Source organism: Polypterus senegalus, chromosome 8 (assembly GCF_016835505.1).
Source record: "Polypterus senegalus isolate Bchr_013 chromosome 8, ASM1683550v1, whole genome shotgun sequence".
NCBI classification, from domain to species: domain Eukaryota; kingdom Metazoa; phylum Chordata; class Cladistia; order Polypteriformes; family Polypteridae; genus Polypterus; species Polypterus senegalus.
This window is the reverse complement of record NC_053161.1, coordinates 1,184,191-1,207,500: the sequence shown is the minus strand read 5'-3', so window position 1 is coordinate 1,207,500 and position 23,310 is coordinate 1,184,191. Positions and strand designations below refer to the sequence as shown.

Sequence of the window (23,310 nt, the reverse complement as noted above, 5' to 3'; positions counted from 1 at the left end):
ATTCACTTCTACGGCTAAAGTAACCATTTAATACTCATGGCTGTTAGATTTGGGAAGAAAACCAAAGAGGAAAAAACCTACACAGATATTGAGAGAAAATCCAAACTCAATTGTCTTGGAATTAAGAGACAGTAGCACTAAATACTGTGCCACTATGCTACCTATTCAAAAAAAATTGTTTGCTCAGATTGAAAAGTAGCATTATAAAAATGGTCAGATACACTCAGTGGCATGAGTGAGCAGTTAATTGTTTTCATTATTATTACGGATCAAATTCATTATATGCCAAAGTCAATAAAAGTGAAAACTCAACATCAGTTTTGTACTTAATATTTCATTCTTTACACTCACCATCTCAGTCAGTGTTCACTTTAAAGCTAAGCAGATCTTGTGCCATATGATGCCCAGGATAAAGTAAATGCCTTCAATTACTCTTCTTCATAAATGCCCCACTTCCATAGTCCATTGTATACCATTAATAAAGAATACTCCAATCTTATCAGTTATGAGGGAATCATAGAAAGCTGACTTCTTGTCAAGCGGCAGTCAAGATTTTTCATTTAATAGAAGCACTTCATCCACCCTGAATTGGATGAACCGGGTTAAGAAAATGGATGGATTTCTAACAAGAAGTGAACTCTTTCAGCAGGATTTGCTGCCATCTACTGATCATCTGTAGAATCAAAAATGTCCTTGTGAGGTCTTGCATATTACAAAATGTTGAAACAATTACATTTTTAAGCAGGGATTAAATAGCATGAAAAGAAACAATCAAATGGCTTAATGAAAACAAAATAAGCAAGATGCAGTTACAATTTCCTATGGCCTGCATTGATGAGAACAACATAATTCCAACAAGGACAACAGGACTCTCAGTCGATATTATAAGCAAATAAATGGGACAGCCAGTGCAGGAGCACACTTTCATCAGTAAGAATAGGGTTACTTAAATAAAAAGATTACAGGAGTTCTTAAATAATAAAAGACACTACATATAAAGTCATGTATGGTTTGCATTGGACTTCAATAAAACCAGCAAAACTGTCATTTGTTTTGATTCATACTGTATTGATTTAATATATTGGTATTTTCATAATTTGTTAGGCCTCGCCACCAGATTGAATTTTATAAGTTCATTCTTATTTAGCACACTTTAATTTTTAACATTAATTTTCATATCAAGACTCACTACATGTGAATGCTGTATGTATACATCCATGCATCTATATGGCTCAAAATTACTTAACCAGAGCCTATTCTATCAACTTCAGGAATACAGCAGAAACTAACCCAAGACATGGCATTAGTACTGGGAATAATAAGCATATTTTAGAATATGGAAATAGATGTATAATGAATTCTTCACTTATTAACCTTGTTACATTCTTTGTTCAAATATATTGCTCAAACTGCTCTGAATGCTCGGTTTTCTACAAGCACTTTCCTTCAGGGCACTGATGAAAAAACATTATACTCCAAGCCAAATTATAAATGTATTAGCACATTTTCTGTTAGATTTTCTTTTATTACGAACAAGGATGTGACTAACATCTCTGGCAGTCTGTGTTCAGTTATTCATAAGGTCACTGGCCTGCGAGGTTATTCTGGTTTCCTCCCTCATTCCAGAGTTGTATATGTGACACGACTTTGTGATGCTAAATTGCCACAGTGAGTGTAAGTGCTTATATGAGTGTGCAATTGTGTGTTACAATGGATAAAGTTGCCACTATACAGTGTTAAAAGACAGCAATAATAAAACTTGGATCAAGATAACGGAAGGCAGCAAGGTGGTAATAACTACCACTGTAATTCCCCTAAGAACTAACTGTCTGGCTTTGCACATTCTTCCCAAATGATTTCCAATATTCTGGGCTGTATTCAATTCCCACATACGTGCAGTGAAGCACAACTGGCAACTTTAATTTAGTCCAAGACCTGAAGGTGCTAGGATAGGGTTCAGCTATTGTACTAGAGAAAGTAGTTTTTGCATTGGCATTTTTGCATAAGTCACAAGTGAAAAAATAAATCTCTTCACAAGCACAATAAAGCCTTTTCAATTATTTAGATTAAAAAAAACATGGACTTGAAATTGGCACATTCCATTATTTGCACATATTTCTTCAACATGAAAAACTGGTCTCATCAGTATGCAGGCAGTAGGCTTACTAATTTAGCCCGTACACCAAAAAAGAGCCTTTATTGTCAAGGATTTCTATTTATAATACAGTCAATATATTTTTCTTTTGTTAGTTGGTCTTGTCAATTGTGTTGAGTGGAAAATTCTTTCAGACAAATGTAAAAACTGTAAAAGGGAAGATGGTGCAATTCTGGATTTGTATCTACTATGGGAAATCTTTTACAGGCAACTGAGTAATCCACCTCATCACCTGCACATTAAAACACCCCCCAAAAAAACAGATAATGTAGGAAACAAGATGATGGGCCACCAGACATAACATTCTCAAAAAAACAAAATTCAGACAAGGTTAAAAACCAGGGCAAAAGATACCAGTCCATTTCAGAAGACTCACATATGCATCCCTACATTTTCAAGACAAAAATTTTAAACTGCTAATAAACAAGCAAACAAGTGTTTTAGGTGTAGAAGTACAGCAAAGACCTAAACTTAAATAATGGAACAGGTAAGTAAAGGCCATATAAACAAATGCAAAAAGAAAACAAACAAAACAAGTGGCATTAGAAACCTAAAGCATGTCCATAAATTCAACACATACCAAATTGATGTAGTGGCAGCACTTTGTTTTTATTAAAGCATCTTTCACATTGTAAAAGGCAGGATCACAGGAAAAGTTTCAGCATTTGCAACAAGTACTTCCTTGGTACTAAGTTAAATATGGTTTGTATGGAATGTCAGGATTGCTCTCACATTCACAAAGGATTTGGCTGCCAGTGATGCACTATGCTGTGACAACCTGGAGATGGTGGACCTCTTTTGTTGTACAATGTCAGCAGAAACACTAGAAGTAGTTGATCCTATTGTATACACACACACACACAACACTTTATTCAGGTCACTGATTCCACTGGCTAAAGTGACACTAATCATAAATGCAACCTGATACTTTGACACTCAGGTTTGTTTCTCAAGCATAATGATGTAGCACCATAAACAGACACAAACAGGTTTGAAATGTGCCAACTGTAAACTCAAAAAAACCATCCATCAAGCACAAGCAAATCCAAAAAGGTGGTCAGTTTTGAAGGCATGTATATTTTTTACTCCATCTCACCAAACATGACAGTGTAAAGTGCAGTTGGCTATGCTGTGCTAATCTCTTGATCAGTGATGAAAGTTCTTGTATTATACCTATGCTGGGTCTTCTAACAATCGCTAGAACAGTCAGAGGTATCTGAAGCAACATGGACAGAAATCTGAAGACTCAGAAGCATGATTGTGTCAGGAAACAGTGTATAAACAGTCTTTACAGATCAGTAACTTGACATTTTTTATTAATATTCAATTAAATGCATTTTACAATTTGTATGAGAATCAAGGTCTAAATAATTAACAGCTAAAAATAAACTGATTGTGAACACAGCTCCCCATGAATGCAAAGATCCTAAAGAGACAAAAATTAAACATGTTAAGCCAGATAGATATAGAACAAATGGAACACTTTGTTTTAACACTGTATGCAGAGGACAAAACTATTTTTTGATTGTTTGTATCAAGGATGCTATAAGCACAATTTAAAACATACAACAGATCAATGAACCCGCTGCAACACCTCTTAATTCTCATGAGCTTCAGACCAGAAAGTGGTCAGGACACCTAGGTAGTACACATTAAGTGAGTAAAGTGTACTAAATGGTATGTATAATCATTTTTTGTCTCTGAGAGAGAAAGAGAAAAAAAAAAAGACTATCAGTTCCAGAGGAAAGGAGCAAATATGTCTTTAAACTATGCAATGATTTTATTACATGGTTTACAAGAACAGAGTCACAAAGAAAATTTATAACCGTTAAGATCATCATTTCAATCTCAGTTATGCATTATCTGATACAATTTATAATGTTTGTTATCAGAGTAATTTTAGCAATAAACCACAGTTGTCTTCACACAAGTTGCAAACACTCACTTAACTATACAAGTGCTCTCATGAAAAAGTGCAAGTGAAGTTATTTGTATTTGGAGAATACAGGAAGCACGTCAAGTCCCATGTATCACAGCAGTGAGGAGCTAAGGCACAAAGAGGTGGCTTTCTTCTTCATAATATTGTGCTAAAGCCACTTTTCGACACAGCTGTGGAATCTCGATTTTTAACCATATACTAGATGGTCACATGGGTTCAGATCCCTGGAGAGGTTTTTAGACCATGAACATCTGGCTAACAGCAATGTGCTCTTCCCTGGCCCTGCATACTTGATTTCACATAACTTGTGCAAAGTTTGATTTAACAGTGTGTGGTACTGTTTGGAACACTTTAAAAAATGGTTTCATGGGGATTACATAATTTCTTGCTATAAATATATTCAAACAAACATAAGAAATCTTATTTACAAGGAAAATGCTGTATCTTATACATTATTAGAAAGCAGTTGCACAAAGTGGCCTAAAGCATTATTTATTAACGTACCTTAAAGCCTGCTTTGGCTAATCTCAATATTACTTTTTCTCCCCACAAATTAAATATGGCATTTAGTAAATTCACACTGTTTTGAAATGTATTTGTGTATATATAATTTAAATTTTTTTATCTACATATATTTATATTTAATTGGTTTTCAAAAAATTCTCTGTAGTTGTGCGTAGAAGAGTCTTAATATTTAAACACGGAGTTTACAAAAAGCAGTTCAGCATGAACAATGTCTTAGTCATGGCCACATTCTCCTGCTTGTGCTGCTGTTTTTTACAATGTTTGGTCTTCTGTGCAGCCTCCTCCAGACATGTACCGAAATTCCTGTAAGTTAGACACTCCATGGAAATGAACAAAGGCACCAGCAACAACCAGGATATGAAACAGCTGATGCGAGTGGAACTATAAAGGAAGAAAATAAAAAATGATTAGTGGAAGCTTCATTAAAACTTAAAGAGGTTGAGGGCCAGAGGCTAGTTCTCCCACTTTCCAGTCCCACTGCAATTTTCCACTTGTTTTTAAATATATATTTGATATACTCATGTGGAACCAGCTATACAATATGCAACAAATTAGTATCACCTACCAATTGAGAAGAAAGAAATTCACCATACAGTAACTTTTTATTTTATATATATATATATATATATATATATATATATATATATATATATATATATATATATATATATATATATATATATATATAAAAATAAAATAAAGAGAACACAGTTAATATCATTAGCATTTTGTTTGCTTGGATACAGAAGTATGCTAGATACAAACTAAACATTTCAAAATAAAATTATACCAGATGCATGGAATAATACTTGTTCTTAAAGAAAAGAACCATGATCAAATATTGAATTTAATTATTGGATTCACACATTTGAAAACCATGAAAAGTTAAATTAAAATAGGATAATGCTACTCTGTTGCAATTCTCTGCTCCAAAGTCCTTCTGCAAAGCTCTGAAAAACAAATGCTAAACCAAATCCAGTAGCCTTCAAATTTAAATGTCAACTTAATTTTAACCGGGCTGCTAAAAAACACAACAGGAATGCACTACTACTGGCCTCAAGCTGTACAAAAAAAACTGTTGTCATTTCTACACAGTGAAACTGAAAAGTAGGCAAATACTTTTAAATGAAAGTATGGAATCTGCACCTTAATCACATATGAATTGTTTGACTTGCAATTCTAAACAAGCAGAGAGGTAAATCAACGGAAAATGTGTCTTTGCCCCAAATATTATGACGGGCACGGTATTTACATTTAATGTTGTGTGGAGACAAAGACAGCTATTGCAAAACACACTCTTTTTCCAGTCAGTTATTAATTTACTTACTGTATGGCTTTTATTTGTATGAATATTCAGAGGTGCCAGCAATTTTCAAACAAGCAACTATATCAGATTTAAAAGAAAGTTTGTTGTAAACTTTGAGTAGAACACTCTAAAGTTTTTTTTCTTTAAAAGAGCCTGATCAGTATATCTCAGTATAGGGTTCTCCAAATTTAATCATGGTTCAAATGTAAGAAAAGCGCATGCTAAAGCAATGGTAGGAAAAATAAGTTTAATAGCCTTAACAGTCAAAATAAGCTAATGCAAATCTAGATCAGACGGAATCCTGTAATATAAACAAAATAAACCAATTTTAGTAAAATAGATAAAGACCTATGCTATTTTATTCTAATACCAAGTTGTTAAAAGTACAGAAATCTGATGATTACCCAATTGCCTGGGTAAATCAATAGGTCTAAATTTATCAATTTACTGAATGTGCTTGATAAAAATGTATGATCATAAATAATAACAGCAATAGTTTATCACAGCCTGGGCAAGTTCCATCACAAGGCAAGACAGGTAAGAGTGTACCTGTACAAAATTCATCTGACTGGGCCAAAACTGAGCCAACTTAGTTATCACCAGAGTACAAGCAGTCTACAATATCAAATGCAAGCCAAGCATACATTTTACAATAACAGCATTAGCCCAGGTAATAGGCGACAGGCCATGCTCAAGAGTGTCTGGCAGAAACCAATGGAAGCATCAACCTCTAGCAAATTAACAATTGCTAAATGGATAGCCACAGCATGCAGACTGATTTACATAGTGGAGGATGAAGGTCTGCGTGACATCATTCGGATCGCATCCAACGACCCAACTTATGAATTACCCTCAAGAGACACAGTCTTAACTAGTATACACGGGCTGTATGAATCAGAGAGGGCAAAACTAGCTAAGGAGTGAGTTCACGGAGACGGTCGTCCTTACTGGTGACTACTGGACATCACTAGGAAATCATAACCACCTCGGGGTTACAACCAATTATATCAATGAAAAGTGATGGAAACTGCATTCACATGCTTTGACGGTCATGAAAATATTGGAGAGACATCAAGCCAAAACATGTGTCGAACATTTTATGGCTGAGAAAAAAATAAGCACAATCAGCACATATAGTGCATAATATTTACTTTCAGCAGCGAGACAGCTGCCGTTTGAAACACTTGCCATGCATTGTGCACAGTATTCAAAATTCTGTCACAAAGTCTCTGCAGAATAGTGCATTTGACGGTGCACTTTCCAAATGCAGAAAAGTGGTGGGGTACTTCAAGCATAATCTATCCAATACTGCAGAACTTGAAACAGCTAGTCGCACATGGGGTAAAGACTGAGACACTCGTACAAGACGTGCCAACTAGATGGAACTCCACTCTGTTTCTTCACACACGCTTCACCGTTCCCAAACAACCACTAAGAGATGCACTAGCCCTACATAAAACTAATGTGGCCATGCCAACAAATGCTGAGCTGGAGAAACTTCAGAAGCTGGAGGCATTGCTCAAGCCCTGCAGGTAATACACCCTTTTTTTTTTTTCATTTAATCTATTTAATTGAAATACACATAGTGGGAGCGTGGAGTGTCTTTACTTTAGCAGCAGGTTCTCCTTTTATACTGTCCGGTCCTTTAGTATATGGCTGTCATAATTCGGATAGATGTTTATGCCATTTTCTATGTTGTAAATATGAGTAGGCCAAATTTTGCGAAGGGATGTTTGTCTTTTGCGATACAGTACGTAATGTTCACTTTTTGATTTTAAGAACCTCCTCATTAACTTTTATTTCTTTGTGCGTCATTAGCAGTGATCACAGACGACAATATTTCATGTAGTATTTTATTTATTTTCTTTTCTGAAAAGCTATGCTTATACATTATTCCTTATTAAAATCGAGTTTCCAGTAATGTACGGCATTGTGCCTGCCAACATTTCTCCCAATGCTTATCAGTACCTGCAAAACATTGGATTGATCATAAAAAAGAGACTGGGAAATCTTTTAGCCACTGTGCGTTAAAATGGTACATTTTGTGTGTCAGATGAGACATTTAGTAGCAGGAGTCGCCTCCTCAGGTGACACAACACTACTGTAGTAGCACAGAGTTTAAGTTGGACTGGGAGGTGGACTTACCAACCTCTACTCATTGCCTATACTCTCCTGTGAAAATAATGTTTTTTAAATTTCAAATTGGATTATAAAAAACAAACTGTTGCACTGTGCAGGCCTAATAAAGTCCAATTATAGTTAAGTATGACGGCCTCTATTTAATCCTCAATTCTATCTAACAGCTGTTTTGGTATTGGTTTTTGTGTACAAGTGAATACAAATGCAAACGAGGCTCTCACAATTTAAATGATATTGAATTGATTTTGGCAGATACTTGACTGAACTCCTTGGAGGACAGAAATTTGTTCCATGTTCAGTGGTGCTGCCTGCTTTATGCCATCTGTCTTGGGTGATGCGGAGTTCAGAGGATGACCCAGCATATAAAATAAAAGTTCAAGCAAATCTTTACCATGGAGAAACGGAAGGAGAAAAACAAACAATACATAGCTAAAGATTTCTACAGCACTTGACCCCAGGTTTAAGGACTTTAAGTGCCTACACAGAGCTGACATGTGGTCATTGATTGCTGGCATCCTCACAGAAGAGATACAGCAACCAGTACAAGCTGCAAAATCAGAACTCCCACAGAAGAAAGCATCTCTCTTAGTGGCTTCAGAGTCGGAATCTGATGAGGAAGAGGAGGGATGTAGTCAAAAATGTCTGGAGCGCTATAAAGAAGAGCCTGTCATCAACAGCATAGAGGATTGCCCCCTAAAGTGGTGGTCCACACATGCTCTGGTATACAAAGAGCTAGCTTGCCTTGCTCGCAAGTATTTATATACATATAAGTGGATAGGATGGCCGGTAACATCAGTCTAAACTAGCCTCTCCTAAAATCAGGTTACATACATGCACGGACACATACACGCACATACACACATACACACACACGCATATATACACAAAATAAACAGAAACTGACCCAGATGTCACATTTCCCAGGAAAGAACCTTTCAGGGATGCGTGCAGCATAAAGGCAGGCACCAGTGATATACAGAGTGGCCATCAGGAACAACCAACCCATCTGTCCCATGGTAGCAGCCTTCAGAAATCCTTCAGAGATCACATAGTGTAAAGTAGGAACCACTCCACTTAGACCCAATGCCACAAACAAACCTAAGACAAAAAAAAAAAAAAAAATACATATTTTAACAAAACTTAGATTGCAAAAATAAAATTTTCTTTTTTTTTACTATAAACAAGTCACATTAAAAAAAGACATTGCAATGAAAGCTTGTACACTATATACTAAACAACAAAAGTATACAACGAAAGTAACAGTGTTATACAACAAGAGCAACACTTTTTTAATGTAATTTCCTATTTTTGCATGAATTGTCAAGAATCTTTTTTAAAACTAATTATTAAAAGAGAACTCTAAATATTGCCAGCTTAAATAGTTTAATAGTGTATACAGCTTTGTTTTATTAACAATTCTACAGTTAATTAGGCACAGTTCTCATTCTCAAACGAGACTGAACACCTTGTGTTAATCACTCTGCAAAAATGGCTACCCTAATTCTATAATATGATCCACACAAAGCAGTCTGCATAGAGAATTAATAGTTCTTTCAGTCAGTCCCAAAAAAAAACTGTGCATAAATAATTTGTGATGCAACAGCTCCTGTACAGTGTGTGTGTGTGTGTGTGTGAGAAGCCCAAAAATTGAATAAACCTAGCATTACCGGGGAAAACTTGCATTATCCAAAAGACCTGGTAATACTGGAATAAAATATGACTTTCCAACATAATCTAAGTAACCTTAGGGTGAAAAAAGATGAATTTCAAATAACGTAATCCATGGGTAGGTCACACTTTACCCAGATAAAGCCCAATTTTTCTTGGATAATATATTATACACACACACACACACAGACACACTTAATTTCTCGCATTTATGTAATATTTTAACATATCAATAGAAATTGCACCACTGAAAAAATACACTCTGTTGAGCCATAGGTAAGAGACACTGCATTAATCCTTTATACTTTAAAAAAAAAAAAATTTTGGTGAATACTAGTGACAATAAATGAATAAAGGAAATAATGATAAAATAGGTACTGGGAATAATCAACTTTAAATATGTAAGTCTGGAGGTATCATTTACAGTGATCCCTCGCTATATCGCACTTCGACTTTCGCAGCTTCACTCCATCGTGGATTTTAAATGTAAGTATATATCTAAATATATATTACGGATTTTTCGCTGGTTTGCGGATTTCTGCAGACAATGGGTCTTTTAAATTTATGGTACATGCTTCCTCAGTTTGTTTGCCCAGTTGATTTCATACCAGGGACGCTATTGGCGGATGGCTGAGAAGCTACCCAATCAGAGCACGTATTAAATAAAACTCCTCAATGATATATGATATGCTTCCCGCGTGGTGCTTCGCACACTTCAAAGCTCTAACAGCCCAGCCCGTATTGATATTTGATTGTTTGCTTTTCTCTGTCTCCCTCACTCACTCTGACATTCTCTTCTCCTGATGGAGGGGGTGTGAGCAGAGGGGCAGTTTGCTTAGAAGATACGGTCGCGCCTGTAAAAAATGCTGAAAGGCTACCTTCACATTAGGGCTGGGCGATTTTTTCGATTAATTCGAATTTACGTTTTAAGACGATTTATTTTTTTTATTAAATCGAGGTATCGCGATTTTTTAATAAAAAATTAGATACATTGTAATTGCACCTATGGCAGAATAATTAAGAGGCTTGTCCGACTCCGAACACATGATGGCGTGCCTAATTAACCTCTCACCTGTGAGTACAGTGCTCTATGAAGGAACGTAATAGGCTACAGAAATAATATCATAGAGATGGACGGCTCTTCACGTCAGGATGACCTTGTGCCAAAGAAAGGTAGTAACGTTTCCTCTGTGGTTTGAAAATGGTTCGGATTTGAGAGTTCAGACGTCGAACAAACTTTTGTCAAATGCAAAATATGCAGAAAGTCAGTTTCAACCGGCAGTGGCAGCATCACTAATTTATTCCAACATTTGCGACAAAGGCACCAAGCTGAATGGGAAGAATGCTCAAAGTTAAGAGATGAAAACAAGCCAAGTCCAAGTGCAAAAGGTCCACCTAAAATTGCAAAACGCCAGATGTCATTAGCGGTATCATTTTCCAATTCCGTTCCATACGACAAAAAGGTGCCCCGATGGAAAGAAATGACAGATGCTGTGGCGTTTCATATCGCTAAGGACATGGTTCCCATATACACCATCGAAAAGCCAGGGTTCATAAAAATGCTACACACTGCTGATCCAAGATACAAGTTGCCGAGCCGCAAATATTTCAAAGACGTAGCTATTCCCCGAATGTACACTGAAACACGTGAAAAAGTAGCGGAGCAGCTTGAAAAGGGCATCTTTTTTTTCTACGACGACTGACCTGTGGAGTAGTCGTACTCTTCAGCCTTACATGAGCCTTACAGCCCATTATGTTGACGCAGAATGGAAACTGCGAAGTTTTTGCCTTCAGACATGTTATTTTCCTGACGATCATACTGGGGAAATAATTGGTCATGGGCTTAAAGATGCGCTGGCGTCTTGGAAGCTTGTGGAGGATCGACAGGTGTGTGTGACCACTGACAGTGGAACGAACATGATCAAAACAATGAAGATGAACGACTGGACCCATCTTCAGTGCTTTGGACATCGTCTTCACAATGCCATTGGTAAGTATGATTAATAATTCAAGCATTAAAATCGCAGTTATTCAGATGTTATTTCATTAATAGCTGAAATGATGATGATGATTATTATTGTTTTGCTTTTGTAATAACAGTGCCAATCACTTAACATGAGTTTGTTGGTTATAGATTCATATTCTGCAGTTAGGAAGGAGAAAGCTCTTTACAATATTTCTGTCAAAGTACAATGAACTGCTATTTCAAATCTTTTTTTTTGCTTTGTTTTAACAGAACATGGTGTGAAAAACCACAGAGTTGACCGTGCAGTTGCAGTGTGCAAGAAAGTTGTAAGTGTGTTTTCCTTCAGCTGGAAAAAGAGAAGAGATCTTGCATCTGCACAGGCTGAGCTCAGCCTACCTTCTCATCAACTCATTACGGAGACCCCCACCAGGTGGGGTTCAAGACAAAAGATGATCGAGAGGGTTTTAGAACAGGAGAAAGCCATAGCTCGGGTTCTTGGCTCTGATAAAAAAACTCAGCAGCTTGTTCCAACGTGGCAAGACATCGATGTCATGGAATCCATAAATAAAGCTGTAAGCCCTCTGCAAGAGTTCACTCATGCATTGTCAGGTGAAGCATATGCGAGTGTCTCGTACCTCAAACCAGTGCTCCATCTCTTTAACAGTAGCATTCTACGAGCACAAGACGATGACACAGATTTAACAAAACGCATCAAAAGCACCATAATGCAGTACCTCAACTGCAATTACAGCGACCCTGTCACAGATGAACTCCTCAACATAGCTTCTCTGATGTATCCCAGGTTCCGTACAACTCGAACATGACAAGTTGGAGGGAATCAAGCAAAAAGTTGTTAAAGAGCTGATATCTTTGTTGCCAGACAAAAATCTTGAGACAACAGTTCAGATGACTCAGGACGTGGAGCAGGAAGAACAGAGGCTGGGGCTAAGAGGAAGAAAACCTTGGCAAGCTTTTTAAAGAAAACGGCACCAGCATCACAACCTGTCATTCAATCAGAAGAAGACAAAGTCAAAGCCGAGCTGACAGCCTATTTGATGTCTCCTGATGTAGATTCAGACACAGACCCACTTCACAGGCTAATGAGACAATCTTTCCCAGGCTCAGCAAACTTGCAAAAAAATACCTCTGTATTCCCGCAACCAGTACCCCTTCTGAGAGGGTGTTCAGTGCAGGTGGGAACATTATAACCTGTCACAGAGCATCTCTAAAGCCTGAAACAGTAGACAGACTGGTCTTCCTCTCAAGAAACCTGTAAAGAACATTTACATGTGACTTATCAACAACATGTTTTATGTTTGCACGATGGTCTACAAAGTAGAGTTTTTTTTGTTTGTTTTTTGTTTACTGTTGAAAATTTGCATAACTTTGAGTTGACTGATGTAATGTTTACATTGGTTAAAATGGTTATTTTCTTACTATATATTCAGAAGTATTTAATGTTTAATTCAAATTGCACAATATTTACTTCCATATTTCATTCAAATCTTCTGCAAAGATATTTAACTCGTGAATTTGTTTTACATTTATTTACACCTTGTTGACCAATTTATGTATGGTATGGCCATTAAAAATACAATGTTCCTTAACCAGATGGTTTTTCAAGTTACTTATAAAGAGAATGTTACTTAAGTCATGTTGTTGTAATGTTTTAAGTTGACTAGTTACACAATAAAAAAAATCGAAATCGTGAATCGGTCAAACTTTATGAAAAAACCTAGATTTTTTTTTTTGCCATATCGCCCAGCCCTACAGTTCACATTGATCCCTTCATTGTGGCCGCTTTAACGCGGTGCTTCCCATACTTAAAAGCCCAACAGCCCTATTGATTTTTGCTCGTTTAGTTTTCTCTCTCTCTCTGACATTCTCTGCTCCTGACGCGCGCACTCCTTTGAAGAGGAAGATATATTTGCATTTCTACTTTGCGGATTTTCACCTATCGCGGGGGGTTCTGGAACGCAACCCCCGCGATCGAGGACGGATTACTGTATTTAATACATAAACAGTGATAATTTAACAAAATATGTACCTACCATGGAAGTCAAAAACAGAAATATCTACATACATTATTATGTTTTGGATAAAATAGATAAATACCAACAGTCACAATAATAATCTTTGTTTCCTGTTCAGGAATTATGGAATAAGTGCTTCTTAATTCCTCAATGGGGACAATTTTAAATATAGATTATTTATATCAGGACAACCAACAATTAATTTATTTTAGCAATAATTTATCATTACAATATTTTGCACATGACAAAAGCTGCAAATACTGTAAAAGTTACACTGCTGCCATCACTTTTGGAACTAAAAGAAAAGGATGCAAACTAAATGCAATCAACATTTACAGTTCACCCTGGGATTAGGACTATATGAGTCAAAATAAGAACACAAAAGCTAAAACAAGATAACCAATTGCCATGAACTTACACCACATTTTACTCCCCAAAAGTAAGAATGCTAGAAGACTATACTATACCATTAAAAAATGTATAAAGGGGTCCTTTCTAGAGGTCTGTGCAGTACTGATTTTTTAAACTCACACCTGCCTGCTCCCCCATACACTTGGCCTCATTCGTACTATTCCCCACCTGCAGAAATACAATACTTCCATAAAAGCAAACGGGCATGTATGATTGATAAGCCTTTTTAAACATGATCTTGTACAATCTTTTATATATATATATATATATATATATATATATATATATATATATATATATATATATATATATATATATATATATATATATATATATATATATATCCTAGAGATCCAATTATACAGTATATTAATTACACTTTCTTTAATAAAACTTTAATACAATTTTTTAGGGCATCATTCTTTGAGCATAAGAATATAAGGGTAGCATGTGGTTATTCCTCGTGTGCCAGGTACATATACGTTTAATAAAAAAAAAAAAATAAATACATGTATGAACAAAAAGACAAGAATAACAGACACACAATAAATTAAAATGCCTTAAATGAATGAGTGGAAAAAAATACTACAAACAGTAGGACATTTGGCTTTGAATAATTTTTTAAGAAAAATTACCAATAACTGTAGAAACAATAAAGATCTTTGTAAACCAGAAAAATGTCAGAATACAAAGTTATAAATGGAAGGTATTATTACCTAAAACAGGAATTATTTTTTTTCCTTTTGAAACCATTTCCAGTGCTGAAACATCATTTTTAAAGTTTATTGTTTGAGCAATATATCTTGATTAGACATAAGCCAGTGTGCGTCTGGCACCAACAACCCCATAAAATAAGAATTTAGAATCTTGGTACAAAATGCTTTATATAAAAACATTCAAACAGTCATAAATTGGTAATCTAAAAAAGTTAATCCTTGGCCAAACGGCACTGTAATAAAAAAATAAACTAAACATACCAGCTTTCAAGATCAAATATCACAAAAAAAAAAAAAAAAAAAAAAAAAGAAAGAAAGCTTATGGGTCTTAAGACAACCTGAGCTGCATGTAGGAATTCATTCACCTGTGCAAAGTTGGCCCTAGCTCCAAACCGCTATACTGTCCTGGCTATAGAGGTCTTCCAATATAGTTTTAAGAAATGAAAATAACTGAAGTGATTTTCATGTAGATAAATATAACATTAAAAATAAGTTGCCAAAGCCCATAAAGTGTCCATAATTTTCATTATCCTAGCCATATACATGACACACCTTTGATATTTAGAATTTGAATGGAATGAGCATTATATAGCTGCCATAAAGACTATCTTTCAGCTTTAGTCGTAGTAATGATATTACCACTTCGAGAGAGGCTAACCAAATCAACAAGCCAATTAAAACAGCAAGCTCAGTTATACAGCACACTCTGGACACTTTGAAAGTAGCAGCATAGTAGAGAATTAAAACAAAACAGAGTGAATTTATATACAATGCTGTACAACCTTTCTCTGACACACTAACCCTGAGGACTTTTAGCCAACAAATTCAGCAGAAACTGTATGAACACGCACTACTGGGGAAACATTATACCAACAGAAATATGTCTGCATAATGCCTCACTGGAACTCTGACAGCCAAGTCAGAACCTCACTTTTGAATTTTCTTGCTTTATAGTCATTCCAGTGTCTTCAGACCAAAGTGTGTATGTTTTTTGTTTACTTACTTATCTATTTATTTATTTATTTAGAGTTTCTGTAAAAAAAAAAACAAAAAAAAAAAACGAATTTAACCCTGAGACACACACACAGTCCTATCTATGTATTTAACGTCACACTGATGTTTAGTCAGTGCTGGCAACATCTGACATAATTTGCATTAGGCATGTCTTCAATGAATCATTTATGACATGATAATATTATCTGACAATAATAATTGAGAACCAAACCCCAACATGCTGCCTCCCTAGCAACTCAACGAATAAGTACATTTCTATTTTGAAATTTCAATGTCATGCAACTAAGGAAACTGTCTGCATGATATTACTTGCATAATGTTTCCTTAATAACAATCCTGCACTTGAATATTAAACCATTATTCACTCTCTTTTTTTATATTGGGAGATTTATGTTCTGCCCAGTCTTCATGTGAATGGTATTTGTTGAAATAATGCAAGTTTGAACTTTTTGGTTTTACACATGTAAGGCAGCTACCTGGGTGAGTTTACTTACACAGTTCAAATTACTATTACTCACTACTCTTTTTATGTATTTAACTATTTGTATTGATTGATTATATTCAAAATTATAGCTTCTTAGTTTTGGAAAGAACACAACTATCAAGTACTAAATATTTACTGGACTGTGGAGGTGGATAACTCATTGTCCAAATCTGCAGGAATCTACTCCAAAGTACCAATGACAAACTGAAGTAGGAAAATATTTGAATGCTAGCAAATGAAAACATGTATTGTAATGACAAATTCAATACTGTTTGCCCTTATTGTTCATATTAAAAAAAAACCAACAATAATTATGATAAACTCACCTGCTCTGACCCCTCGATACTGGGGTGTGGCAAAACGATCCCACTGAGAAACAGTGATGCAGGTTATCCCCAATACACAGATCACCATTAGATAGATAAAGCAGGGTTGTGGGGAGCAGTAGAAGGAATAGTAGAGCCATGGAACAAAACTTCCCATTATAAGGAAAGCAATGCCAGAATAGTCCAACCTGAAAAATACAGACATGCATCATTATAGTTTATATGCAAATTCTTAAGAAACCATGATATACTTCTTAAGTAACAAGTATTTATTATTAAATGTTTAAAGAATTTCAGTTATTTATAGCAAATTAATATTTTCTTACTTTGAAAAAACACGGGAGACACCTTCTGAGTGACAGTAGACTGTATGGAACAACCAAGAGAAGGACAGGCAAAGAATTGCTCCCAGGAAAAACATGCCAATCACAACTTTCTCCTGGATTGGTGCCACAAAGGATATGTTAGGTCGGAACATGTAGAAAACCCCCAGACAGAGGAAGAAGAGACAACCTAAAATATTACAGTTACAAAAAAGCAATTTGATTAAAACCTAAAAAAATTAAATGAGCATAAATTAAACATGCCAATATTGTCAAATATGTACCAAAAATGGACAACTGAGTAAGAGATGGTAATGCTCAACATTAACTAATGAACACCAAAATTATTAAGCCACTTCAAAAATTAACCAGGGTGTCAAATACTACATTTAATACATTTTCTTCATAAATATTACATTTACCTAATAAATGTGTCCAGATATTCCCAGTCTCTGTGTGGATTCTAAAAATACTTTTAAAACAAGCTCTGAATGAGGGCATTGGTGGTCTGTGACCATGGAGTAGATAGTCATTGTCTTTAAGCCAGTCAGGAAGTACATCATGAGGTATGACTCTCCATCTTCCTTCCCAAACCTACATTTTGAAAACAATAAAAACAAAATAAACTGACAAAAAACTTGAATTGCAGACCATATTTTCAATTGCACTTTTTATCCAGTTAAGATAACAAAAACGCCATTTACTAAAGTAGATAGGATATTTTTTTAAATGAGCTAGATGGACAGATCAAGATCAAACTTGTAAGTGAGGTCTATAGGTCTGTAGTCGGATTTCCATTAGCAAAAAGAACATTCTGAACAGACACCTGAAAATACTTCCAAGGAGTTTAAAAAGAATTCTGAAAATAGTACCAGTGTCAGAATCCAAATGATAACTTAGTCTGACACAGTGTGAATATAAAACATTGTGGAATACACAAACAAATCACTTCATATGTCAGTTAAAAGGGGCAGGACAGAAGAGAAATGCTTGTTTTATACTCATGGATTCAATTCATTCACATACAAAAAGACACACACACAAAGTTACACACACATCTATTCATCAGTTTTGATATCCAACTTATACAGGGTAGGGGGCTGTTGGAGCAATAGATTGGGCTTAAGACTAGAACACCACCTGGACAGGGTGTGCCAGTCTGTCAAGATTTTGAGATATTAAAATATGATCTTCAGTTAAATAGTGTCTATCGATAAAGGTGATATTAACATCATGCCACATTTACTTATTATATAAATTAAACAAACAAATGCAAATGTCTCACGAGGAAAAGTATACTCCTACATGTACCACTACCTCAGATACCTAAAGTTAGAATCAAGTGCAACAGGTCAGGTGCAAATGACTATTTCATAATTAGGGAGAATCTTGGGAGAATCTGACTTATTCAAAACATCAGTTGATTCACTCTTCACAGCTGAAGGGTGCTTTACTGACCAAGCCTAAATCAAAAGAGCTCTCTGAGGCCATCAGGAATAAGATTACAGATGCTTATGAATTTGAGAAGGGGTTTAAAAAGATCTTCAGAACAATTGGAAATCAACCATTCCACTGTCTGGAAGATCATCTACAAGTGAAGATTATTTCTAACAACTGCCATCTTGTCCAGTACAGGCCATGCCAGCAAGTTCAGCCCAGGCACAGAATGCCAGGTGCTGAAAGAAGTCTCGAAGAACCTTTTAATGTAATCACTAAACCTACAGGTAGCTCCTGCCACTGTTAATGCATGAGCCTAACATTTGATAGTGGCTATACCAATTAGACCTACATGGGTGGTATGCCAAGAGAAAACCTTTACAGCACAGACAAAAACACTGGTGCTGAACTAAAGTTTGCCTATCAGAATTTAGGCAAAGACCAGGACTTCTGGAACAATATGCTCTGGACAGGTGATGCAAAGAGTTATTTGACCAAAGTACCAGAAGACACGTTTGGCAAAAAACATAGCATATGACCAGATGAATTTAATACCATTTTTAAAAACATGGAGGGGTGTTATGGTTTGGGGCTGCTTTGCTGCATCAGGACCTAGGAATCTCACCATCATAAAATCCACTATGAATTAGTCATTCTACCATTGTACCATAATATAAGACTGTCTGTCAGAACATTGAAGCTCAACTGAAAGTGAAACTTGCAACATGACAATGATCCTAAACATGCCAGTAAAATCGACCAATGAATGGCTGTAAAGAAAGAAAAGGAGGGTCCTGGAATGGCCAAATCAAAATCAGATCTGAATTCCATTGAGATGCTGCAGGGGGATTTGAAACTGGCTGTCCACATAAGACACTCCTTTAATATCTCACATTAGGAAGAATTACACATGGAGGAGACAGAAAACGACAGAAAACATTGCTCCCGGTACATGTCAGACTAATGTACAGTTATGGGAAATGCCAACATGAGGCTGTTTCTGCCAAAGTGGGCAATACCAGCTATTGGGTCCATGAATGTACTTACTTTTTCCACAGATGAAAAAGATACACATCTATTCATTTTCTTTGAATTACTGCAAAGTCAAATTTTCACTCCCCTCGCCATTACATCAACTTTGCCCATGTCTTTTAATAAAAAGGGCATATTTAATTTTTCACTTGCATAATAATGTGTATATTATACAGAATTCTGTAAAAGAAAGTATTTGCACCCATTCTTTTTGTATATTTTACACAAACGAAGAGCCTCAGACCTTTAAATAATATTCATTATTAAAAAAAAAATTCTAAGTAAACATACAATTATTTTTAAATAATTATTTTCTTTATCCAAAGAGCAATGCTGTCCAATTACCCTTCCGCCCATTAATAAGTAATTACTCCCATACTTCAATATTTATTTGTGGAATCTTTAGCTGCAAGAACAACTAAAGGCTTCCTATAATTTAATGTCAGTCTTTAACATCATTGTTGAGGAATTTAAGCCCACTTTTCTTTATGAAACAGCTGTAATTCAGAAACACAGCAAGGTTTGCGAGCATGTACTGTTCATTTCAGGTCCTGCCACAGTATCTCTGTTGGTTTCAAGCCACAACACTGACTAGGCCACTCAAAGTTTAAGTTTATTCTTTCAGAGTTTTTCATTTGTAGAATTGCTTTTGTGTTTTGGATTATTGTTCTACTACATAAACCAGTTAAACATTAGCTTCAGCTCACGGACAGGTGACTGGAAAATTTTAAGAATATTCTGGTAAAAGTGCAGATTTAATAAATTCTTCAATACTGGCAATTCATCTAAATCTTCAAGCAGCAAAGCATGCCAACGCCATCACACTACCACCACCATGTTTTATTATAGTTAGGATGATCTTATTGTCAAACACTGAATTAGCTTTATGCAAGACATAGTAGGACCTATGTTGTCCAAAGACTTCAACTTTTGATTCATCTGTCCATAGAACATTATTCCAAAAGACCCAGGGATTTACCAGCTGTTTCTCTGTTTCAAATAATTTCCATTTTTAAATAATGGCTCTCACTGTAGAGCAGAAGAGCCTTAGAATTGCTTTGTAACTCCTAAATGATTCAATTTTAACAACTTTTCCCTTGTCTGTTCTGGCAATTCTTTTCGAAACAGCACAGTGTTCTTCTAAATACCTTGTGCAGACTACTTCACTCTCATGGTAAGGGTCAAAAAAAGACTAGGTTTATGTTGAACAGGGCTGGCTAAAATCAGGCCTGGCCATGTTCAGTCAGATGATTCTACTTATCAATTAACTTTAGTTAGCTGTTTGAATGAGTATTCACACAGGCAATACAGGTGTTGGACAACTTATTATAATAAGCAGCAAAATGTCAACATATGCTCATTGCTTACAGTGGCTAAACTTTATCTAATATTACATTTTGTCTGAAGCCATTCTCTGTGATAAATATAAAATACAGGCATATCAGGATGGGGGCAAATTCGTTTTTACAGCACTGTATGTGTTATTTAACTTTCATTTCTGTCATCATAAAAAGTTCAACCGAATAGTAAATAAGGTATTATGTTTAAAATAAACTTCTCTGCATCCATTTTACCAATGTATTTTATCCTTTGCATGATTAAGTGTGCTGGGGCCACTATCGGCCGAATAAACGCTAAATGGGTTGGGGCACACATCTCCAAACTCACTCATATCATGTCATGTCATTTTGCAGTCAACTATTCCATGTATATAACTGGGATACAAGAGGTAACCAGAATACTTTTGTCAGGAGAAGGAAAAAGTTAAACAAATACTGTAATTGGATTTTGAGTCAAACCCAGATTCCTGGGACTATGAGATGGTTGGGGTTAAAATATTCATCAATACAGCATTAAAAAACAACTTTGAGACTAAATTAGCCACAATAATTGCAAAAATTGTCTTTGTTCATAAATCTACAAAGAAACTCAAAAAATCAATTAACTGCTTAGATGCCTAGGATAAACGAAGGACACTATTAATAAATGGCCTAGGACAAACATCATGAAATTCAAAGCACCGCACAAAGGGTGCTTTATCGAATCCTACCACAGAACACTTCTTACTTTGTTGCATGTACATTTCTCTCCATGAACTCTGGCTTCTTCTCTTTCTCCCACTGATCAAGCCCTTCTCTCTGTCTTCATTCCCAACTCTAGACTGTATGGCCAGAAGACCAAAATAGGCATTTAACCCCAAAGCAAATAGAATGTTTAGAATAACATTTAATCTTTTAAGAACTCTCTGCATTGAGAGCTCCTCCAAAAATCCCAAAACTAATATAGGCCATAAATGCCAAGATTCCATTACAACCCCCTAGATAACAGCTTCACTTATGCCAGAAACAGTCTGTGCAATTTCATCCCATTTCTTTCAAGCTCACTCCTTCAACTAAATTTAGGTAACTTTCAGATATTCATGATCCCTTGCAAACTTGGAAACCTCTGACATTACAACATCCTATATTTCTAAATGGACACTGTTACTGCTCTGCTGTGTATCCTGACACCTACAATGACCCTTGACTACTCGTCCCATCAAAAACACAAAACAATTTTTCTTCCAAGAAATGTTATACTTATGCACTCTGTACTAAATTGATGCAAACACACACAAGAAAAATGAAAAATCTACACATTTCTCTTAATTTCTCGAACAGTACAGTATGCAGTAGGTTATACGATTTATATAGGTTTTCCAATAATTTACAATTCTATAGTACAGCATCCTTAGTTGAGAGTTGAACCAGAGAATGTGAAGAACCACAAAATTCATTATTAAATTACTACCCACCTTATGTACAAATTCCTCCATCTTCTCCATAGCATGATGCGCTTGCAGAAGTGGTGCAATTCCCATGAATCCCTCATCAGGAACAGCATTATCATTATCTTCTTCTTCTTCTTCTTCTTCCTCTTCCTCTTCCTCCTCTTCCTCCATCAATTCCATTTCAGACAACTGGTCCTGTTCATCCTTAAAGAAATACATACATAATATATACTTGGTAAGGAATAAAAATAATCTTACATTTAATTATAAGTCAATGGAAGGATCAGAAAATTTCAGTTTGCAAAAGCTGTTTTACACTGCAAATATTTGAAAATGCTAAGATATAGGAGATGTGACAGTCACTATAATTTAAGACTAAAACATTGGCTTTGAAACTAGAGACTGTGGTATTCTTTGACAAAGACTTAAGAATGTATGACCATTTACAAACAAGCTCTCTTACGTAGTTCGCTTCTTAATGAATGGATAGGTCATCAAATTGTTTACATTATATACTATACTCTGATGATGTACTCTTCAACTCCAGTCAGCATTTACGGCTGAAGACACATAATACAAAGGACTTGAACTTTAGCTTGAAAGAATCTATACTAAAATTTTCTTTCTGTCATGAAGTCAACATTTAGCCATCACATTTTTAAACTAATTCCTGCTTTCTCCATCTTGTATTAGAAAATGAGTTTCCTAAATTGCAGGATACATAAAAATGAATTTATTCAATTTCATCAAACAAAACTGACACGATAGGTTTTTAAATAATCATATTATCGTTTTACAGTTAATTTAAAACACCTTAGCAAGCATTAGAAAGATAACTGCAATGTTGAACCATTTTACATAACATTCTCAAACCCAGCCTCACTGAAGGCTAGAGACTACCCAATTAACATCAGATGCAGAGAAGGGACCTGTCCTTCACAGTTTGCCAGTTCATCACTAGTTTCAGTCACACATACATCCACGAAGGAGCAATTTACAAACACAAAGTAACCTAACATGCATGTCTTTGTATGTGCCAGGAAAACTACAACCAGACAAATTCCAT

At 35.6% G+C, this 23,310-nt stretch overlaps 1 protein-coding gene across 1 annotated transcript in view; it reads right to left on the bottom strand.

The window, feature by feature from the left end:
* Window positions 1–3,453: 3,453 nt before the first annotated feature.
* LOC120533686 (adiponectin receptor protein 2-like) overlaps window positions 3,454–23,310 on the bottom strand; it is a 62,827-nt gene continuing 42,970 nt past the window's right edge. Inside the window, exons 3-8 of the mRNA XM_039760584.1 lie at window positions 22,269–22,448; window positions 17,428–17,599; window positions 17,009–17,195; window positions 16,683–16,870; window positions 8,969–9,162; window positions 3,454–5,000 (exon numbers count right to left, since the gene is read on the bottom strand). Coding sequence (XP_039616518.1) covers window positions 4,872–5,000; window positions 8,969–9,162; window positions 16,683–16,870; window positions 17,009–17,195; window positions 17,428–17,599; window positions 22,269–22,448 — 1,050 coding nt within the window. The 3' untranslated portion in view covers window positions 3,454–4,871. The remainder of the gene's footprint in view (window positions 5,001–8,968; window positions 9,163–16,682; window positions 16,871–17,008; window positions 17,196–17,427; window positions 17,600–22,268; window positions 22,449–23,310) is intronic.